This window comes from Bubalus bubalis, chromosome 2 (assembly GCF_019923935.1).
Source record: "Bubalus bubalis isolate 160015118507 breed Murrah chromosome 2, NDDB_SH_1, whole genome shotgun sequence".
Lineage (NCBI taxonomy): Eukaryota > Metazoa > Chordata > Mammalia > Artiodactyla > Bovidae > Bubalus > Bubalus bubalis.
Window position 1 is genome coordinate 18,986,948 of NC_059158.1, and position 18,137 is coordinate 19,005,084.

Below are 18,137 nucleotides of genomic sequence, written 5' to 3' on the forward strand. Positions count from 1 at the left end.
GGCAACTCAAGGCTTGGAGAACTTTTTTTTAGACATGTGCATGTAGGGTGCCTGGGAGAAATCAAGGTAGACGCTTCAAGTAGTCAGAAATAGAACCCTTAGTCTATGAAAAGTGGTTGAACCTGGAGACCAATTTCCGTGTCCTATCCATAAGGATGCGTTAAGGGTGTTTCATGGTGAGGGATACATAAGAACGGAACTCCTTCAGTCACTTTAAGGAGAAGTCACCATTTTTGTTGTTTTTATGGGTAACGGCCTTCAATGTAAACGGTGATGTTCTCTGTCACCATTATGATTTTTAAGAAGAGTACATGAGCACCTCTGAGTTAATCTGAGAAAGTATATAAAATTCACATTATAAGATTAAGCCATCCAGGAAAAGCCCGGAGGGGAAAAAAAGACCAGCAAACAAACAAAAAAGTCACAGCAATTCTCCACTGTCCAATAAACAAATCTGTGAAATCCCTGTCCTTCCCTGCCTACGTTAAATTAAATTACTATTCTAATTTGGAGGATTAATTAACATTTAACTACTCTGGGTTTAAAATGCATTCAAGATTTTAAAATGCTGAACTCAGTCTTGGTTTTCCTTCCTCCCATCCCCCAATCTATGCCCAGAATATCTCTCAAATATCAGTTCCCAATCTCAGCAGTCATATGTAGCCTCCCTCCTCTGTTCTCAAAGCCTTTTCCATGAATCTTCTTCTGCTATCCATAATATCCGACCTTGACCTACAGAAGTTTTTGAGTCTCCAACTCAATTTTAATCTTCATGAGAAGAAACCCATGTTTGTCCCCATCTTTATGCCTCTCCTCCAAGGAGCAGACTCATCATGCTGACAGTAAAATGCAACAGAGCAAATAGAGAAAGATTAACCTAGAAACTGACTAGAGTGAAAGAAAATGAATGAGTAGGGATATTTCTGGCTTTTAAAAATGTTTTTACCTGGAGAAGGAAATGGCAACCCACTCCAGTACTCTTGCCTTGAAAATCCCATGGGCGGAGGAGCTTGGTGCAGGCTACTAGCCAAGGGGTCGCAAAGAGTTGGGCACAACTGAGCGACTTCACTTTCACTTTAAAATCATAAATGTAATTGGTTTTCCTACCTTTTCATGCCAATTTATTCCATTAAAAATATAATGAAATAAAAAAAATAAATAAAAAATAAAAATGTTTTTAGAAGGAATGATTTTGCCCCCACCCCACTGCTGACCTTTTTCTTCTTCTCTTTCCTCCTACTTCTTTCTAAGCCTACCAACCTTCTTTGAGTTTTTCATCATTCTGCAGAGACTTCCTTAGCTTTGAGCTTCAGACCAGGGTGGCAAGTGAGTCTTTAAAGGGAGAGGGAGGGAAGCAGTAAGAAGGCAGCTACCTGGGGCAACATGAATTAATAATGGATCCCCTCTCAAATGTAAACTGGGATAACCACCATGGGAAACAATAGAGAGGTTCCTTAGAAAACAAAAATAGAGCTACCATATGATCCAGCAATCCCACTCCTGGGCATATATCCAGACCAAATTATGACTCAAAAAGATACACACAACTCTTATGTTCACAGCACCACTATTGACAAAAGCCAAGACATGGGAACAACCTACATGTCCATCGATAGATGAATGGATAAAGACGATGTGGTGTGTATTTATATATATAAAGGAACACTACTCAGCCATAAAAGAGAACAAAATAATGCCACCTGCAGCAGCATGGATGGACCTAGAGATTATCATACTAAGCAAAGTAAGTCAGAAAGAGAAAGACAAATAATATATGATATCATTTATATGTACAATCTAAAATAGGATACAAAGAAATGTATCTACAAAAGAGAAACAGACTCATAGATGACAGATCAGACTTGGGGCTGCCAAGGTGGACGAGTGTTGGGGAGGGAAGGACTGGCAGTTTAGGATTAGCAGATGCAAATTATTATATCTAGGATGGATAAACAACAAGGTCCTACTGTATAGCACAGGGAGCTATATTCAATATTCTGTGATAAACCAAAATGGAAAAGAATATGAAAAAGAAGATATATATGCATATATATATAACTAAAGCACTTTGCTGTACAACAGAAATTAACATTGTAAATCAACTATACTTCAATAAAATTTAAAAATTCAAGAATTAAAAAAACAATGAGGACCCTCCTCACTTCCCCATCTCCAGGCTCCCTAATTCTAGATACTAAAGTTCTTCATTTCTGACGTGGAGACCATTTCAAACTAATTCATATCTCCTTACATAGACACTGCTATTAACCACTAGCCTCTTCAGGCACTTTGTACTTTATCGAAGTGTATTCACATTCATTTTCATTAACGTTCCATTATGGTGAAAATGCTAAATAACCATAATCGTGCTTCTAAATTAGAACCTCAGGGTGAACCTGGGAATAAAGTCTAAAGAGAATTTGATGATTCTCTCAACTAATTTCTAAAAATTAGACAGCAAACCTGCCTGCCTCACGAGTGAAAAATTGCCTTATATCTATCTCTACAGAAAATTTTTATTCCTTTTGTCCCTTTCGTCTGATGTTTGCTCAGAAAATAAAAATTCCTAAGGGGTGAACTCATCCATCTAAATGCTATCGGGTGCTGTGGTAATTAGATCTGGAACTCTTGTTTCAGTTAGCAAACCTTACCAAGCTGAAAGTGTAATAGATCCAAAACATTCGAGGATGAAAAGCACCAGAGAAAATATGGAGACCGTTTGCTAGTAACTGCGCATATTGGTTCCTTTTAAGTTTCTGTCCTAGATGGCTAACCCTCTCGTCTTTCAGAACAATGACAGCCCACACCACTCATTCTGAAATTAGATGAAGTCACTGGGTCCCCTGGTGACTCAGACGGTAAAGCATCTGCCTGCAATGAGGGAGACCCGGGTTCGATCCCTGGGTTGGGAAGATCCCCTGGAGAAGGAAATGGCAATCCACTGCAGCACTCTTGCCTGGAAAACCCCATGGACGGAGGAGCCTGATAGGCTACAGTCCATGGGGTCGCAAAGAGTCGGACTGAGCAACTTCACTTTCACTGAGAACTGTGGTGCCAGTGAGGAGCAAAAATGGTCTTCTTTAATTAAGTAAAAGTCATTGTTCCCTTGCGCTCTTAATACAACTTGGGCTTATCTCACATGGGAACTGTCTATTCGTTCAATTGGATATTTTTGGTAGCTTTACAGTTATGGGGGAATAATCATTCATTTTCAGACTGTGAAATCTTCACCTCATACAAAAAAAAAATTTTTAGAATCCTGAAGAATCATTTTCTTTGAATCCCTAAGTACAGTTTAAATCCATTTTCTTGCTACTATTTGTTGGTGTCCAATGACTCTACAGAATGACTCTGCTTCTGTTTTTGATCTGAGATGTCAATGCATTTTCATCTTTCCTGGTGCTGTGCACAGGAGGTTTCTGATGCTGAACTAGGGACAGTGACTGGAGGAAGACCACTGCACTGATGGGACATAAACTTCAGAGTTGCACCGTTACTCTGCGTTTGGAATTGGTCACCCTTAATTTCAATCGTGACTGACCTGCGCACACACACACAAACACTGAGTGCTACTCTGAGCAGAATACTCTGCTGGCTGGTTATCTGTGTGTGTACGTGTGCTCGTGTGTGGGCTCAGTTGTGTCCGACTCTTTGCAACCCTATGGACTGTAGCCCACCAGGTTCCTCTGTCCATGGTATTTTCCAGGCAAGAACACAGGAGTGGGTTGCCATTTCCTCCTCCAGGGCATCTTCCCCACCCAGAGCTTATCTGTGTCTCGAGTGTAAATGATGCCCTCGCAACTGCTGATCCTGTAATAGACCAAGCCCCTCTCCTGGTTTTATTTCACTGCAGGGCTGGCAACAGAAAGAGGAAGTTGGGGAGGAGGAAATGTAATAAATCCCATGACTACTTCTTCCCCTTCCCTCCACCCTGTCACCTCCCACTATCAGCATCACAGACATTCCTGATATCAGAATCCACCAGGAAGTCCCTTGCTTCCCGTTTTTATCCTGAGTCACCTGTGATGAGGAACCATGCAAGTGCCTGAGCTGGTTCATCAGCTGAACGAAAGCAGCTCAAGTTTCCACGTTCCCTGATCCGATTCTGAGGGTGGACCGCTGTAATGCTTCAAGCTCAGGGCGACGAAGCAAACCCCATGCAGGTTGTAAGTATTAGAAAAATTCAAGAGCATGACTACCCAAGGGCAGTCACCCAGCAAGGTCATAATATTCAGACATCCTTCCCCAGACGTGCGCCTCCCCCCCATCATTCATGAGTCTAAACATCACACGATCCTTGGAAATTCATTGAACGATGCTGGGAACAAGCCAGGAACTACATCAAGGGTACTAGCCCATGTGTGTTTACGAGCATGCCCACACAGAAAGGGAATTGCATCCTTCAAAAGAAAACTAATCGTGGGGATTCCCTGGCAGTCCAGTGGTTAGAACTTTGTCCTTCCACTACAGGGGGCACGGGTTTGCTTTCTGGTAGGGAAACGAAGACCTCGCCTGCTGCGCTTCATGGCAAAAGAAAAAAAAGGAACAGGTCTTGGTTTTGCTTACATTCTAATTGTGGTTACTTTAGTCATCTCCCACTCTTTTGAGACCCCCATGGACTACAGACCACCAGGCTCCTCTGTGCATGGGATTTCCCAGGCAAGAATACTGGAGTAGGTTGCCATTTCCTTCTCCAGGGTTCTTCCCAAATCCACATCTCCTACACTGGCAGGCAGATTCTCTACCACTGAGTCACTGGGGAAGCTTACATTTTAATACTCTGCTTTAAAAAATATATAGTTATCAATACCACATAAACCACAGCAGTACAGACTAAGCTATTTTCTCTATAGCTTTCCCAGTATTTCGAAGGAGCCTTAAACCCACTATACTTCCTGTGTTCCAAGAGCTCTAAAAACACTAAATTTTTAATGTAAAAATTATTAAAAATATCAGTGAATACAATCAATCCCGAAACACTTTAAAGCAATCATTATTAAAATTTTTCTCAGAGAGGAGACCATAACTAGTTAACAGCCTCTGAAACCTATCTTCAGGCACCACTCAGGTGGAAAGTGTAAGGAAAACATATGCTGGTCAGTTAAGCCGGTATTTAAATGCAGCACTAAAAATGCATTTCACGCCCAACTTCATCAATCACCAACCAATCTTACTTTGCATCTTGGCTACCAAAAGAAAATGAGATTTGTTTCCCTGAAGAAATATGTCAAAGCTCTGCTTGAATTATTAAGCTTTACTATTATAGAGAGAAACTGAGTCGGGGAAAAAAATGAAGAAAATAGAAAAAGAAATAAAATTAGACCCAGGTTGCCATCTACAGACTGTTATCAGCACTGCTCATTCCTGAAGCACTAGATACCAGAACATCAATAAATATTAGCAGAAACATAAAAGGCCAAAATGTATAACTATAATCGTAATGATTGCAAAAATCAAGATAGCCTATGAAGTCTCCCTTTTTTTCTAATTAATATGAGAACACTAAAGAACACTGATAAAAAATCTTCACAATTTAACATATGCTCTGAAGGAAGCATAGTTATGCATCTTAACTCTAAAATTTTAACACTTAGAAATAAAATTGGATAGATTACATCATTCCAAATTTAAAATATTTTAAGCATCAAAAACTGTTTCATCGCTAAAATAGAATTCTTGCATTTTTTGATGTGATATTTGTATATATTGAGAATTGATCATCACAATAAGTCTAGTCAAAATCTGTCCCCATTCATGGTTACAAAATTTTTATTCTTGTAATAACTTTTAAGATCTACCCTCTTAGCAACTTTCAAATATGCAATGCAGTATTAATTTCCTGCATTTTTGGCTCATTAGCTTGACTCTCTATATACTTTCCCTTTCATTTTGTTTCAAGTTTTTATTGCTTTTCCCTTTCTAAAGAATAAGAGCCCTCTGGAGGCACAAATGTCCAAAATCACACACTTGGTTCTAATTACTAAAACAGATGCTATTAAAGCAAAAAGCAACTGCAATAATAACTGAATTTGGAGACTGAAGGAGGAAAAAGAGAGAGAGAAATAAAGACCAATACTTTTGCTAATATAACCTAGAAAATCTCCTAAAGCCAAAGACATCTGGAGGGAGATCTGATAAGGAGAAACAGCTCAATTTTCAAAAGTAGGGATTTAAGCTAATATCCCTAAACTTATCAAGTGATGATTTAATCTCGTAAACGGTACAAAAGCTTTTTTTCATTTTCCCTGGGAAAATTGTTTTGGAAGCCAAGATTCATTTTCCAGGTCATATGTTCTTTCTATCAAGATGAAAAGATACAAGATGCTTCGTCTAAACTCTTATATATGCTTCTAAATCCACGGTGTAGGCCTCTTGTGCACATGTACGTGCTAAGTTGCTTCAGTCGTGTCCGACTCTGCGGCCCCATGGACTGTAGCCCACCAGGCTCCTCTGTCCATGGGATTCTCCAGGCAAGAACACTGGAGTGGATTGCCATTTCCTTCTCCAGGAGATCTCCCAGACCCAGGGATCAACCCTGCGTCTCTTACGTCTCCTGCACTGGCAGGCAGGTTCTTCACCACTAGCACTACCTGGGAAGCCCAAAAGCCTCTTACTGGGAATAAGAATTCCCCAAACCTTCATTTAAAAGACACCAGCCGTTGTCCTATGTAACACCGGGATATAGCAGTGAAAACCTACTATCTACACATTATAAAACCACATTGCAAAATGTACAATTATCGTGGGCAATTAAAACCAGTGCAGATTCTCTAAAGACTGGGGAAGAACAGCTGAGGGCTTCTACATTTTCTTAGCACTTTAAAAATGTGACTTGTTTCCATGTTCAACATGTTTTGGTTATTTTCACCCCCCACAGATGAAACTATTGTTGAAAACTATTTGTGGGGCCTTCCCCGTCGGTCCAGTGGTTAAGACTTTGCTTTCCAAAGCAGCAGGTACGGGTTTGATCCCTGGTCGGAGAGCTAAGATCCTACAAGCCTCGTGGCCAAAACACTAAAAAAACTCAAAACAGAAGCAATATCATAAAAAACTCAATAAACGCTTTAAAAATGGCCCACATCAGCAACAAATCTTTTAAAGAGATCCTTGAAAATATGGGGAAAAAATCTTTAAAAAAAGAGAAAACTATGAATTTCTACAAAGGCAAAAACACTGCTAATTTGACTTTTTAATAATGGTTACTTTCCTGTAAAACATGGAAATGCTGATTCAGCCTCTTGTGTTTCCATGTTTCCATGAGTGAAATAACCTGAAGAGATGATGGTCCCCTCTCTCTTGAGGGAAAACTGCTAAATCTAAAGATTTTCAAAACATAAATTGAGAGTAGGACCTAGGATTTTCATAAGCTACTAAGAGCTACACAGAAAACAAGCAAGTAACATTTCATAAAAGCCTTTAATCAAAAATGATTCATGAAAAGTTTAACGTGAGTCTTGTTTCTTAGTGGGTTTTAAAATATTACAGAGACATCTATTTTGTAACTTCCATCATTCATTCACCAGTATCTATTAAGTGTCTCATCTCTCAGACCTAGTTATTGGGGATTGAAAAAAATTAACTAGTAAGACATATCCCATGGCCTTGATGATTTTGCAATCTCGTATATACTGATTAAAATAAACCCTCTATTATGTTTAATGTTCCCATGTAAAAGCATGCTTTTTCAGGCTAGCTTTTTCCTTTGGTGCCTGCCATCCAACAATGGTAAAGAATCTGCCTGCAATGAAGGAGACCTGGGTTCAGTCCCTGGGTCAGGAAGATTCCCTGGAGAAGGGAATGGCAACCCCACTCCAGTATTCTCGCCTGGAGAATTCCATGGACGGAGGAGCCTGGCGGGCTACACAGTCCATGGGATCGCAAAGAGTCAGACACAACTGAGCGACTAACTTTTTCCATACAACAAGCATTTACTAAACGTCCATTGACTACATTTTACCCTGGCTTCCCCATTTCATGGTCACTGGAAAGGACTGAACAAACTTAAAGATGAAATCAAAACTATGAAGATAAATCTCAATATGAACCCACATATTGCAGAAAGCTAATGGGGCCAAAGAAAGTTAAATGACTTGCCCAAAGTCAAGAGCAGAACTGGGACAAGAATCTAGGACTCTGGGCTTCCAGCTAATTATCATTTAAATCTCTGAAACCTTAAGCCCCCTCCACTTTCTTCTCTGTGGAATTGACTCCTTCATTTCACCTGCTCTTTTAACTTCATCTCGCACGTCTCTCTTCTGACCCTGCAACCATCTGAGCAGCATCTTCTAAGCCCTCACACAAGTTTGTGCTGTCTCCTTAGCAGTGAACCCCACATGAGCTGTGATTCTAATGTGACGCTTTGTATGGACTTAGAAGTGAGCTGGAGCTCTCAGGAGGAAGACAAAGCTCTAGCCATGAATCTGAAACTTGATCCCATTCACCCCTTTTCAGAGCAGCCCAGCACATCTTCCTGCGGAGGTGAGTGGATCCCAGGGGGAGGGAGAAGCAGTCACTCCTGCAGCCGTGTCCCAGCCAGCCCAGCTGCCCACAGCATCACCCGACACTCATGTGTTCATCCCACTGAGACCATGCTTGGAGTGAAACCAAAAAGAGCCCGTCTTCACGAAAAGCTAACGTGAAAAGGTCACAATTCTGACAGCATGCCTCCTTAGTCGACCCCATGGATCATACAGACCATGGAATACTCCAAGCCAGAATACTGGAGTGGGTAGCCGTACCCTTCTCCAGGGGATCTTCCCAACCCAGGAATCGAACTCAGGTCTCACACACTGCAGGTGGATTCTTTACCAGCTGAGCCACCGGGGAAGCCCTAGTTTATCACACTTTTAGCCTATAATCTTGTATTAATGCAAAATGCTTTAAATTATTTTATACCGTCTCTCAACTGGTAATGCAAGGTATGTAACTATTAATAAATCCGTACATACTGTTTATTGGTAAAGTTGTGTGGGTGTTCTCTTGGATATCAGTGAAACACCTTTTTGAAAAAGTGATCTGTGACTAAAAGCAGTTAGTAATAAATGTGAACAAGAGTTGTAGACACACAAATAAGAGAGATCACAAGTAGGTGGTAAAAATGTTAATCAAGCACTTTTAGCTGGAACACAGGATGGTAAAATTTACCTTTCTCAATAAGAACACTCAGGAAATATTTTCTCTTGAAGCGTATCCTCATAGCACAATTGCTAATTACAACTAGAAATTAAGCGTGAAAAACACCAGCAATCTCTCATACACAGAAAGTCTTCTTTGAAAACTCTCATAAGCGACAAATACTCTGCAAGTCCAGGAAAACAAACAGATCTACTTACAAATTAAAACTATATCACAGCCTTAAGATAATGATCATCAGTAATAACAATATAATAATAATAACAAACTTACCACTGTTTGGGATTGTTTGTGGTGAACTCTTTAACTTGGCATTTTGTTTCCCTTTCGTGGGTTTTTCCGAATTCGCATGTTTTTTCCCTTTCCTCTTTGGGGGCTGAGGAGATGAGTTGTCACTGGATCCAATTGTTGACTTAGACTGGCGATCATTTCCCTACGTGGCAAAAGATTAACTCTTACTATCGGCTGATGAACGCCTTGAGTGGTAAGTACAAGTCGCTAACGTGGTGAAAGGGGCAGGGGCCAGAGGTGGGTGTTCTGTGCTGATTCTGCTTCTGTCCATTACCTACATTAAATTCTTCCTGGTGGCAGAGGAGGGGTCTACCAGGGAACGGAGAATAAAAATAATAGCACTTGAGGGACTTCCCTGGCAGTCCAGGGGTTACAACTTCTCCTTCCAATGCAGGGTGTGCAGATGTAATCCCTGATCAGGGAGCTAATCTCTCACATGCTTTGCAGTCCAAAAAAATACAACAGAAGCAACATTGTAACAAATGTGAAAGACTTTAAAAAAATGATCCACATCTAAAAATATTTTTAAACAAATAATAGCACTTGACAACTGCTGAATGTTGATATGTACCAGGTGTTGCTATGAAACTGTCTCACTCAGTCCTCATAACCTGAGAAACAGGTACTGTTATCACCCCATCGTATAGACAAGCAAATGAGACTCAGAGGTTAAGCATGGCCAAGGTCACATAGCCAGCAAGGACCAGAGCCAGTCCGCTGTCTCAACCATTCTCTTCCTCCTGCACCCTTCAGAAGAATCAGCAGATAGCTATTGGATGAGGAATGATGACAAAACCCAGTTTGATCAGCTAATTGAGAAATACCTTCTTAACTAGTTGTCACAGTGAGCACACAGGTATCATCATACAAGCAGACACACACTGTGCTTAAAGAAAACCTCCGATACTGACTCATCTGTCAGTGACTTCCACCATCGCTATGAATCGCAAATCCAGAGCAACATAGACTCAAGCAGCTCAAGACCACATACCCCCTGCCACCATTCCTGCAAGACAACCCCGCTGACCACACCTATGGTGGTTGCCTCTGATTCCCATGTGCATCTCAAAATGAAGACCTTGCATCTGAAAAGGGGGCTTCACAGCATGAAGGTGAGGTTGAGCTCAGTGGCTGCTGTGGTGGGCTTATGTACAGTTCCTGGGGAGCCACATAAGAGCCACTACAGTGTGGCCACTGTACCCAAGGAACAGCTGTGCTGATTCTCAGTGCAAGAAATTCCCTCCTAACAAGACAGCCTTGGCCTTAGGACACTCAGGTGCTACACTTACCTGAATGTGTGAGGTGTGAGGCTGCAGGTAGCAGAAATAATGCAAGTTTTAGAGACCCTGACTCAGAGTCACTGCACGGCCACCAACCACCAATGGGACCTTGAGGTAACTAGTTGCTACCTTCTTGGAACCTATTTCCTTATCAGTTCAGTTGAGTTCAGTTCAGTCGCTCAGTCGTGTCCGACTCTTTGCGACCCCATGGACCCCTTATCAATTGAATGGGGTTAATGTGCCTGCTGTTAGGTCTCTGACATAAAATGAAATGGTAACATTTATAAAGTAACCGGTATAGTGCCTGGCAGGCTTCCACTGTGGCTCGGTGGTAAAGAATCTGCCTGCAATGCAGGAGACGTGAGTTTGATGCTTGGGTAGGGAAGACCCCCTGGAGAAGGAAATGGCAGCCCATTCCAGAAGTCTTGTTTGGAAAATCCAAGGGACAGAGAAGCCTGGCAGACTACAGTCCATGGGTTTGCAAAAGAGTTGAACACAACTTACCGACTAAACAAAACAGTGTCTGGCATGTAGTTTTATTCAAAGACTATCAGAGGGCTTCCTCCAAGAGCAGAGAATTAATATCTTTTTCTTAAAAATCATATCAAATTTACACCATATTGGGTGCAATTTTATGCAACATCTGTACTATGCTAGTATCTGAAAATAAATGTAGTAATGTTAAATAAACAAATCTGCCTAGAAACCTATTATAACTGCTCATTTTAAACATTTAGATATCCAGTCATCCAGAAGTGTTTAAATAGCTTTAGCTATCACCCAATTAAGAATAGAAAATTTCACAGCTTCACAAATGAAGTTATTTATGCCATTTTGTCATAGCCTACAAGAAAATGAATTATGCATAGATTTATTAACAGTATGAAAACTTGTCCAAATCTATAACACTTTTTTGCATAATTTAATTTCCTATTCCAACTGCAATTTAAACATACCGTTTCCACTTAATTATTGCATTAACTGCAACCAGAGTTGGGGTCTTTTTTCTTTCCTTTTCTTCAAATATTATTTCTTGCAAAGCCATAAACTGCCAGACAGGAGAAATGGCTAATGTGATTACAGTGGAGATTCCAAAACCATCATATGAGAAGGAAGCATCAGCCTGGTCTCACATTCTAGTCTATTTTCAAATTAGTTTATTATTCATCTCAAGATTCTAAAACTTTAAAAGCCTTGAATGAGAGGAGTAACCCTTCTAGCAAGCCTACTAGAATGTTCAGAGATGCTGTTCAACTTATCAGGACTAAAATGAAACAAAGAAAGCAAAACTCTGGATTTCATCATGAGAGGTTTTTTGTTTTTTTTAACAGCTCTCTGGGAAAAGTCTTATTCACAAAAGGGGTAAAACAAGGGAGAAACAGACACTCCATCCTGGGGAGACTGAGGATTCACATGATTTTAAGCATCAACTCTCTTGCTGAATATATAAGAAGTTCTGATTTACTGCATTTCTGATGAAAGTGAAAGTGAAGTCACTCAGTCGTGTCCGACTCTTTGTGCCCCCATGGGCTGTAGCCTACCAGGCTTCTCAGTCCATGGGATTTCCCAGGCAAGAGTACTGGAGTGGGTTTCCAGGGACACCCAAAAGACCGATTTTGGAAAATCAAGAAAACCTAGTTGATTCCAATAACTATATGAGGCATAGCTTTGGTAACAGACACTCATGCATTCAAATACTGATTAATGACTAATTGCCAGGCACTTGACAAGAAACTAAACTTAGCCTCCCTGGTGGCTCAGGCGGTAAAGAATCTGCCTGCAATGCAAGAGACCCAGGTTCAATCCCTGGGTAGAGAAGATCCCCTGGAGAAGGGAATGGCAACCCACTCCAGGATTCTCGTCTGGAAAACTCTATGGACAGGGGAGCCTGGAGGGTTTACAGCCCGTGGGGTTGCAAAGAGTCAGATACGACTGAGTGACTAACACAGCACAAATTAAACTTAGAAAAAAATAATTGTTTTGTAATTAGAAAACAGGAAAGAATTCAGATGTTTTCTATTTTAAAAAGAAAAAACATTGTATAGCACAGGGAACTCTACTCAATATTCTGTCTTAATCTAAGTGGGAAAAGAATCTGAAAAAAATGGATATATTTATATAACTGAATCACTTTGCTATACACCTGAAACTAACACAACAGTGTAAATCAACTACACTCCGATATACAATAAAAAAAGAAAACAAGACTCATCTAAAAACTAAAAACATGTATAATAAATTAACACAGACATAAATTATATAGTATAAATTATATACTTATCTATTTACATAGTTTATTATATAAATTATAGATAATACATAGACAAATTATATATAGAGAGGGAAGGGCAGAGTGACTCATAAATTGGATAGTCATTGCTATTTATGGGGCATAGGGAATAAGATTGTCATCTCATACTGCTATGTTAGTTGATAACATTACTGAGTAGCTCCTGTGTGCTAAATACTCATCAGATCAGATCAGTCGCTCAGTCGTGTCCAACTCTTTGCGACCCCATGAATTGCAGTACGCCAGGCCTCCCTGTCCATCACCAACTCCCGGAGTTCACTCAGACTCACGTTCATTGAGTCAGTGATGGCATCCAGCCATCTCATCCCCTGTCGTCCCCTTCTCCTCCTGCCCCCAATCCCTCCCAGCATCAGGGTCTTTTCCAATGAATCAACTCTTCGCATGAGGTGGCCAAAGTACTGGAGTTTTAGCTTTAGCATCATTCCTTCCAAAGAAATCCCAGGGCTGATCTCCTTCAGAATGGACTGGTTGGACCTCCTTGCAGTCCCAGGGACTCTCAAGAGTCTTCTCCAACACCACAGTTCAAAAGCATCAATCCTTCGGCGCTCAGCCTTCTTCACAGTCCAACTCTCACATCCATACATGACCACGGGAAAAACCATAGCCTTGACTAGACGGAACTTTGTTGGCAAAGTAATGTCTCTGCTTTTGAATATGCTATCTAGGTTGGTCATAACTTTCCTTCCAAGGAGTAAGTGTCTTTTAATTTCATGGCTGCAGTCACCATCTGTAGTGATTTTGGAGCCCAGAAAAATAAAGTCTGACACTGTTTCCACTGTTTCCCCATCTATTTCCCATGAAGTGGTGGGACCGGATGCCATGATCTTCATTTTCTGAATGTTGAGCTTTAAGCCAACTTTTTCATTCTCCACTTTCACTTTCATCAAGAGGCTTTTGAGTTCCTCTTCACTTTCTGCCATAAGGGTGGTGTCATCTGCATATCTGAGGTTATTGATATTTCTCCCAGCAATCTTGATTCCAGCTTCTGTTTCTTCCAGTCCAGCATTTCTCATGATGTACTCTGCATATAAGTTAAATAAACAGGGTGACAATATACAGCCTTGACGTACTTCTTTTCCTATTTGGAACCAGTCTGTTGTTCCATGTCCAGTTCTAACTGTTGCTTCCTGACCTGCATACAAATTTCTCAAGAGGCAGATCAGGTGGTCTGGTATTCCCATCTCTTGAAGAATTTTCCACAGTTTATCGTGATCCACACAGTCAAAGGCTTTGGCATAGTCAATAAAGCAGGAATAGATGTTTTTCTGGAACTCTCTTGCTTTTTCCATGATCCAGCGGATGTTGGCAGTTTGATCTCTGGATCCTCTGCCTTTTCTAAAATCAGCTTGAACATCAGGAAGTTCACGGTTCACATATTGCTGAAGCCTGGCTTGGAGAATTTTGAGCATTACTAGCATGTGAGATGAGTGCAATTGTGCGGTAGTTTGAGCATTCTTTGGCATTACCTTTCTTTGGGATTGGAATGAAAACTGACCTTTTCCAGTCCTGTGGCCACTGCTGAGTTTTCCAAATTTGCTGGCATATTGAGTGCAGCACTTTCACAGCATCATCTTTCAGGATTTGGAATAGCTCAACTGGAATTCCTTCACCTCCACTAGCTTTGTTCATAGTGATGCTTTCTAAGGCCCACTTGACTTCACATTCCAGGATGTCTGGCTCTAGGTCAGTGATCACACCATCGTGATTATCTGGGTCGTGAAGATCTTTTTTGTACAGTTCTTCTGTGTATTCTTGCCATCTCTTCTTAATATCTTCTGCTTCTGTTGGGTCCATACCATTTCTGTCCTTTATCGAACTCATCTTGGCATGAAATGTTCCTTTGGTATCTCTGATTTTTTTGAAGAGATCCCTAGTCTTTCCCATTCTGTTGTTTTCCTCTATTTCTTTGCAATGATCGCTGAAGAAGGCTTTCTTATCTCTTCTTGCTATTCTTTGGAACTCTGCATTCAGATGTTTATATCTTTCCTTTTCTCCTTTGCTTTTTCGCTTCTCTTCTTTTCACAGCTATTTGTAATGCCTCCCCAGACAGCCATTTTGCTTTTTTGCATTTCTTTTCTATGGGAATGGTCTTGATCCCTGTCTCCTGTACAATGTCACGAACATCATTCCATAGTTCATCAGGCACTCTATCTATCAGATCTAGGCCCTTAAATCTATTTCTCACTTCCACTGTATAATCATAAGGGATGTGATTTAGGTCATATCTGAATGGTCCAGTGGTTTTCCCTACTTTCTTCAATTTAAGTCTGAATTTGGCAATAAGGAGTTCATGGTCTGAGCCACAGTCAGCTCCTGGTCTTGTTTTTGCTGACTGTATAGAGGTTCTCCATCTTTGGCTGCAAAGAATATAATCAATCTGATTTCGGTGTTGACCATCTGGTGATGTCCATGTATAGAGTCTTCTCTTGTGTTGTTGGAAGAGGGTGTTTGTTATGACCAGTGCATTTTCTTGGCAAAACTCTATCAGTCTTTGCCCTGCTTCATTCCGTATTCCAAGCCCAAATTTGCCTGTTACTCCAGGTGTTTCTTGACTTCCTACTTTTGCATTCCAGTCCCCTATAATGAAAAGGACATCTTTTTTGGGTGTTAGTTCTAAAAGGTCTTGTAGGTCTTCATAGAACCGTTCAACTTCAGCTTCTTCAGCGTTACTGGTTGGGGCATAGACTTGGATTACTGTGATATTGAATGGTTTGCCTTGAAAACGAACAGAGATCATTCTGTCGTTTTTGAGATTGCATCCAAGTACTGCATTTCGGACTCTTTTGTTGACCATGATGGCTACTCCATTTCTTCTGAGGGATTCCTGCCCGCAGTAGTAGATATAATGGTCATCTGAGTTAAATTCATAAACACAAATATTTACCAAATGCATAGATAGGCATTTTTTCAGATAAAGGAATTAACTTACTCAAAGTTACCCAGGTTTGATTTTTCTACTACTGTTTTTCAGATAAAGGAATTAACTTTCTCAGAGTTACCCAGTTTTGACTTTTCTACTACACTGATGCTTGCTAGTTCCCAAGGGACTAGAAACAGTTATCATATGGTTTGGTTCCCTTAAAAAGTCACCTGGTAGTAACAGATTACGATTTTATCCCAAAGTGGAAGAAATCAAGCAGCAGCCTCATTTTACGGGGCATCCCATGCAAACACTAGACCCTATGTGATCATTCAAGCACTGTCCTGTTTTTTTCCTCATACACATATCAAAATACCTGATAGAAATAGCAAACCTCTGGCTCAGACCAACAGAAAACTAAAAAGAGCCCTTCCATCACCCCCTTGCTCTACTCAAATTGGGATTGTTTTAGATAATTCCCTAGGCTCTTTCCAACAAGCTCCAGTCAACTCAGGTTTCTGTCATTACCGTGGTAAACTCACTTGAAGCCTCCATGAACATGTGCCAAAGACACAAAAGCCATAATGCATCACAAAATCCCTCGTAAAGTGATTTTGTGAGGGATTTGCCGCACGCAGCAGCACTCACAGCATGTGTATTTCAGTGAAGCATCCAGGAGACCTTGTGAGCAGGGGACCACACTCAGGCTCAGGCTGGTGTTTCTCTGTGTATTTGCTGATGGGAAGTGTGAGAAATCTTTTTATCCAAACTGGACACAGGTTCCCAAAAGGCAAAATGGAATTCTGGAAGCTTCAGAATCGACCTTTCACTGTGACTTTGTGATACACGGATAATCATGTTTTCTCACCAAAACCTGAGCAATTGCCATATTTGAATCTGTAAATTGTTGATCACAAGATGTATTAGCCACCTGGGAATTAAGGACAACTGAGTACTCAATGGACAAGAGTTTGGGTGAACTCCGGGAGTTGGTGATGGACAGGGAGGCCTGGCGTGCTGCAAGTCATGGGGTCGCAAAGAGTCAGACACGACTGAGCGACTGAACTGAAAAGAACTGAACTGAGGACAACGTAAGGGAGTCTTTGGCTCCAACTTTCAAGCACGTCCCTGATTTTATGTCTCTTCCACTAGAGGGTGCTTGGACTCTGTGTGCTGAAACCTCACAGCTAGAGGACAGCCTCCCGCTGGTGGGTTAATTTTTCAAACTTAATAGAACTTCAGAGGATTCACTTCTCTCTTCCTTTTGTTTCCCAGGTTAGAATCTCAAAGTACGTGTTTCTGTGACCCCCTAGTCATATGAGGGGTGATTTCTGGTCTTTTCCTGCTTTGCACAGGGCATTACCTGGCTGTTTTGAAAGGGTTGCTGGACCCTCCACCAAACCTCCTCACCTTTACCCCAAACCCTATTACCCACACTTCCTACCACAAGGGTGGGGCCTTGCTGACCCATCACTCCTGCATAGCAGGTCCTCTATGGAGAGTGTAGCAGCTTTCTCTCTCTCTTTTTTAAGCTCTATCCAGCCCCCACCCACACTTCCCTTCATTATGCAATACAGCCATTCCTAGAAAGCTTGCGGAGAAAAGAATTCCTAAAAATCCAACTCTGGGTCCCCTTTGATTTGCATCACAAGTTCAGGGATGCCTTCCCTTGAACTGAACAGTAAGTAGCTCCTTAAGTTGTAAGCCAGCTCACCCATCGTCCCCTTCACTCACACTCACCCCGACTCTGTGCCAAGCGGTTAAGGATCTTGAAAATATGTACATTCTCCAGGGAACCAATTAGTTAAAGGAAAGGAGCAAACTGATCCTTCCCTTAAAAAGTTTGTGAGTTTGTGACTTCGGAATGCCCAACGTAGAATATTCTCTCCATGTGGTTCACGGCCAGTCACTCACAAATCCACTAGATAGGTTTCATGGAACCTCACTGTGTGCCCAGGGGGTTATGCCCCTCTGCTGAATATAATCTCCTACAAGAGGCCCACCCTGGCCACCCAGGGGGTACTGCACTCTCTCTTTCTCCTCCCATATCCTGATACCTGTTTCTTCAAGTTTATCCCTGATTAATATCAACTGTGTATTAGTTTGTCTTTTTCCTCCTCCAGAATGGAGGCTTCAAACATTTATGGTTTTCTCTGGAATCTCTGCCTCCCCTTCCCCACAAGCACTAAAACAGTTCAGTTCAGTTCAGTCACTTAGTCATATCCGACTCTTTGCAACCCTATGGACCACAGTATGCCAGGCC

General features: G+C 41.2%; 1 protein-coding gene across 4 annotated transcripts in view; it reads right to left on the minus strand.

Moving 5' to 3' along the window:
* Positions 1-18,137, minus strand: part of DCDC2 (doublecortin domain containing 2) — a 156,165-nt gene that overhangs the window by 80,209 nt on the left and 57,819 nt on the right. For all 4 annotated transcript variants that reach the window (XM_044927860.2, XM_025266363.3, XM_025266349.3 and 1 more), the window contains one exon: positions 9,406-9,565. In XM_044927860.2, the coding sequence (XP_044783795.1) occupies positions 9,406-9,565 (160 nt within the window). The remainder of the gene's footprint in view (positions 1-9,405; positions 9,566-18,137) is intronic.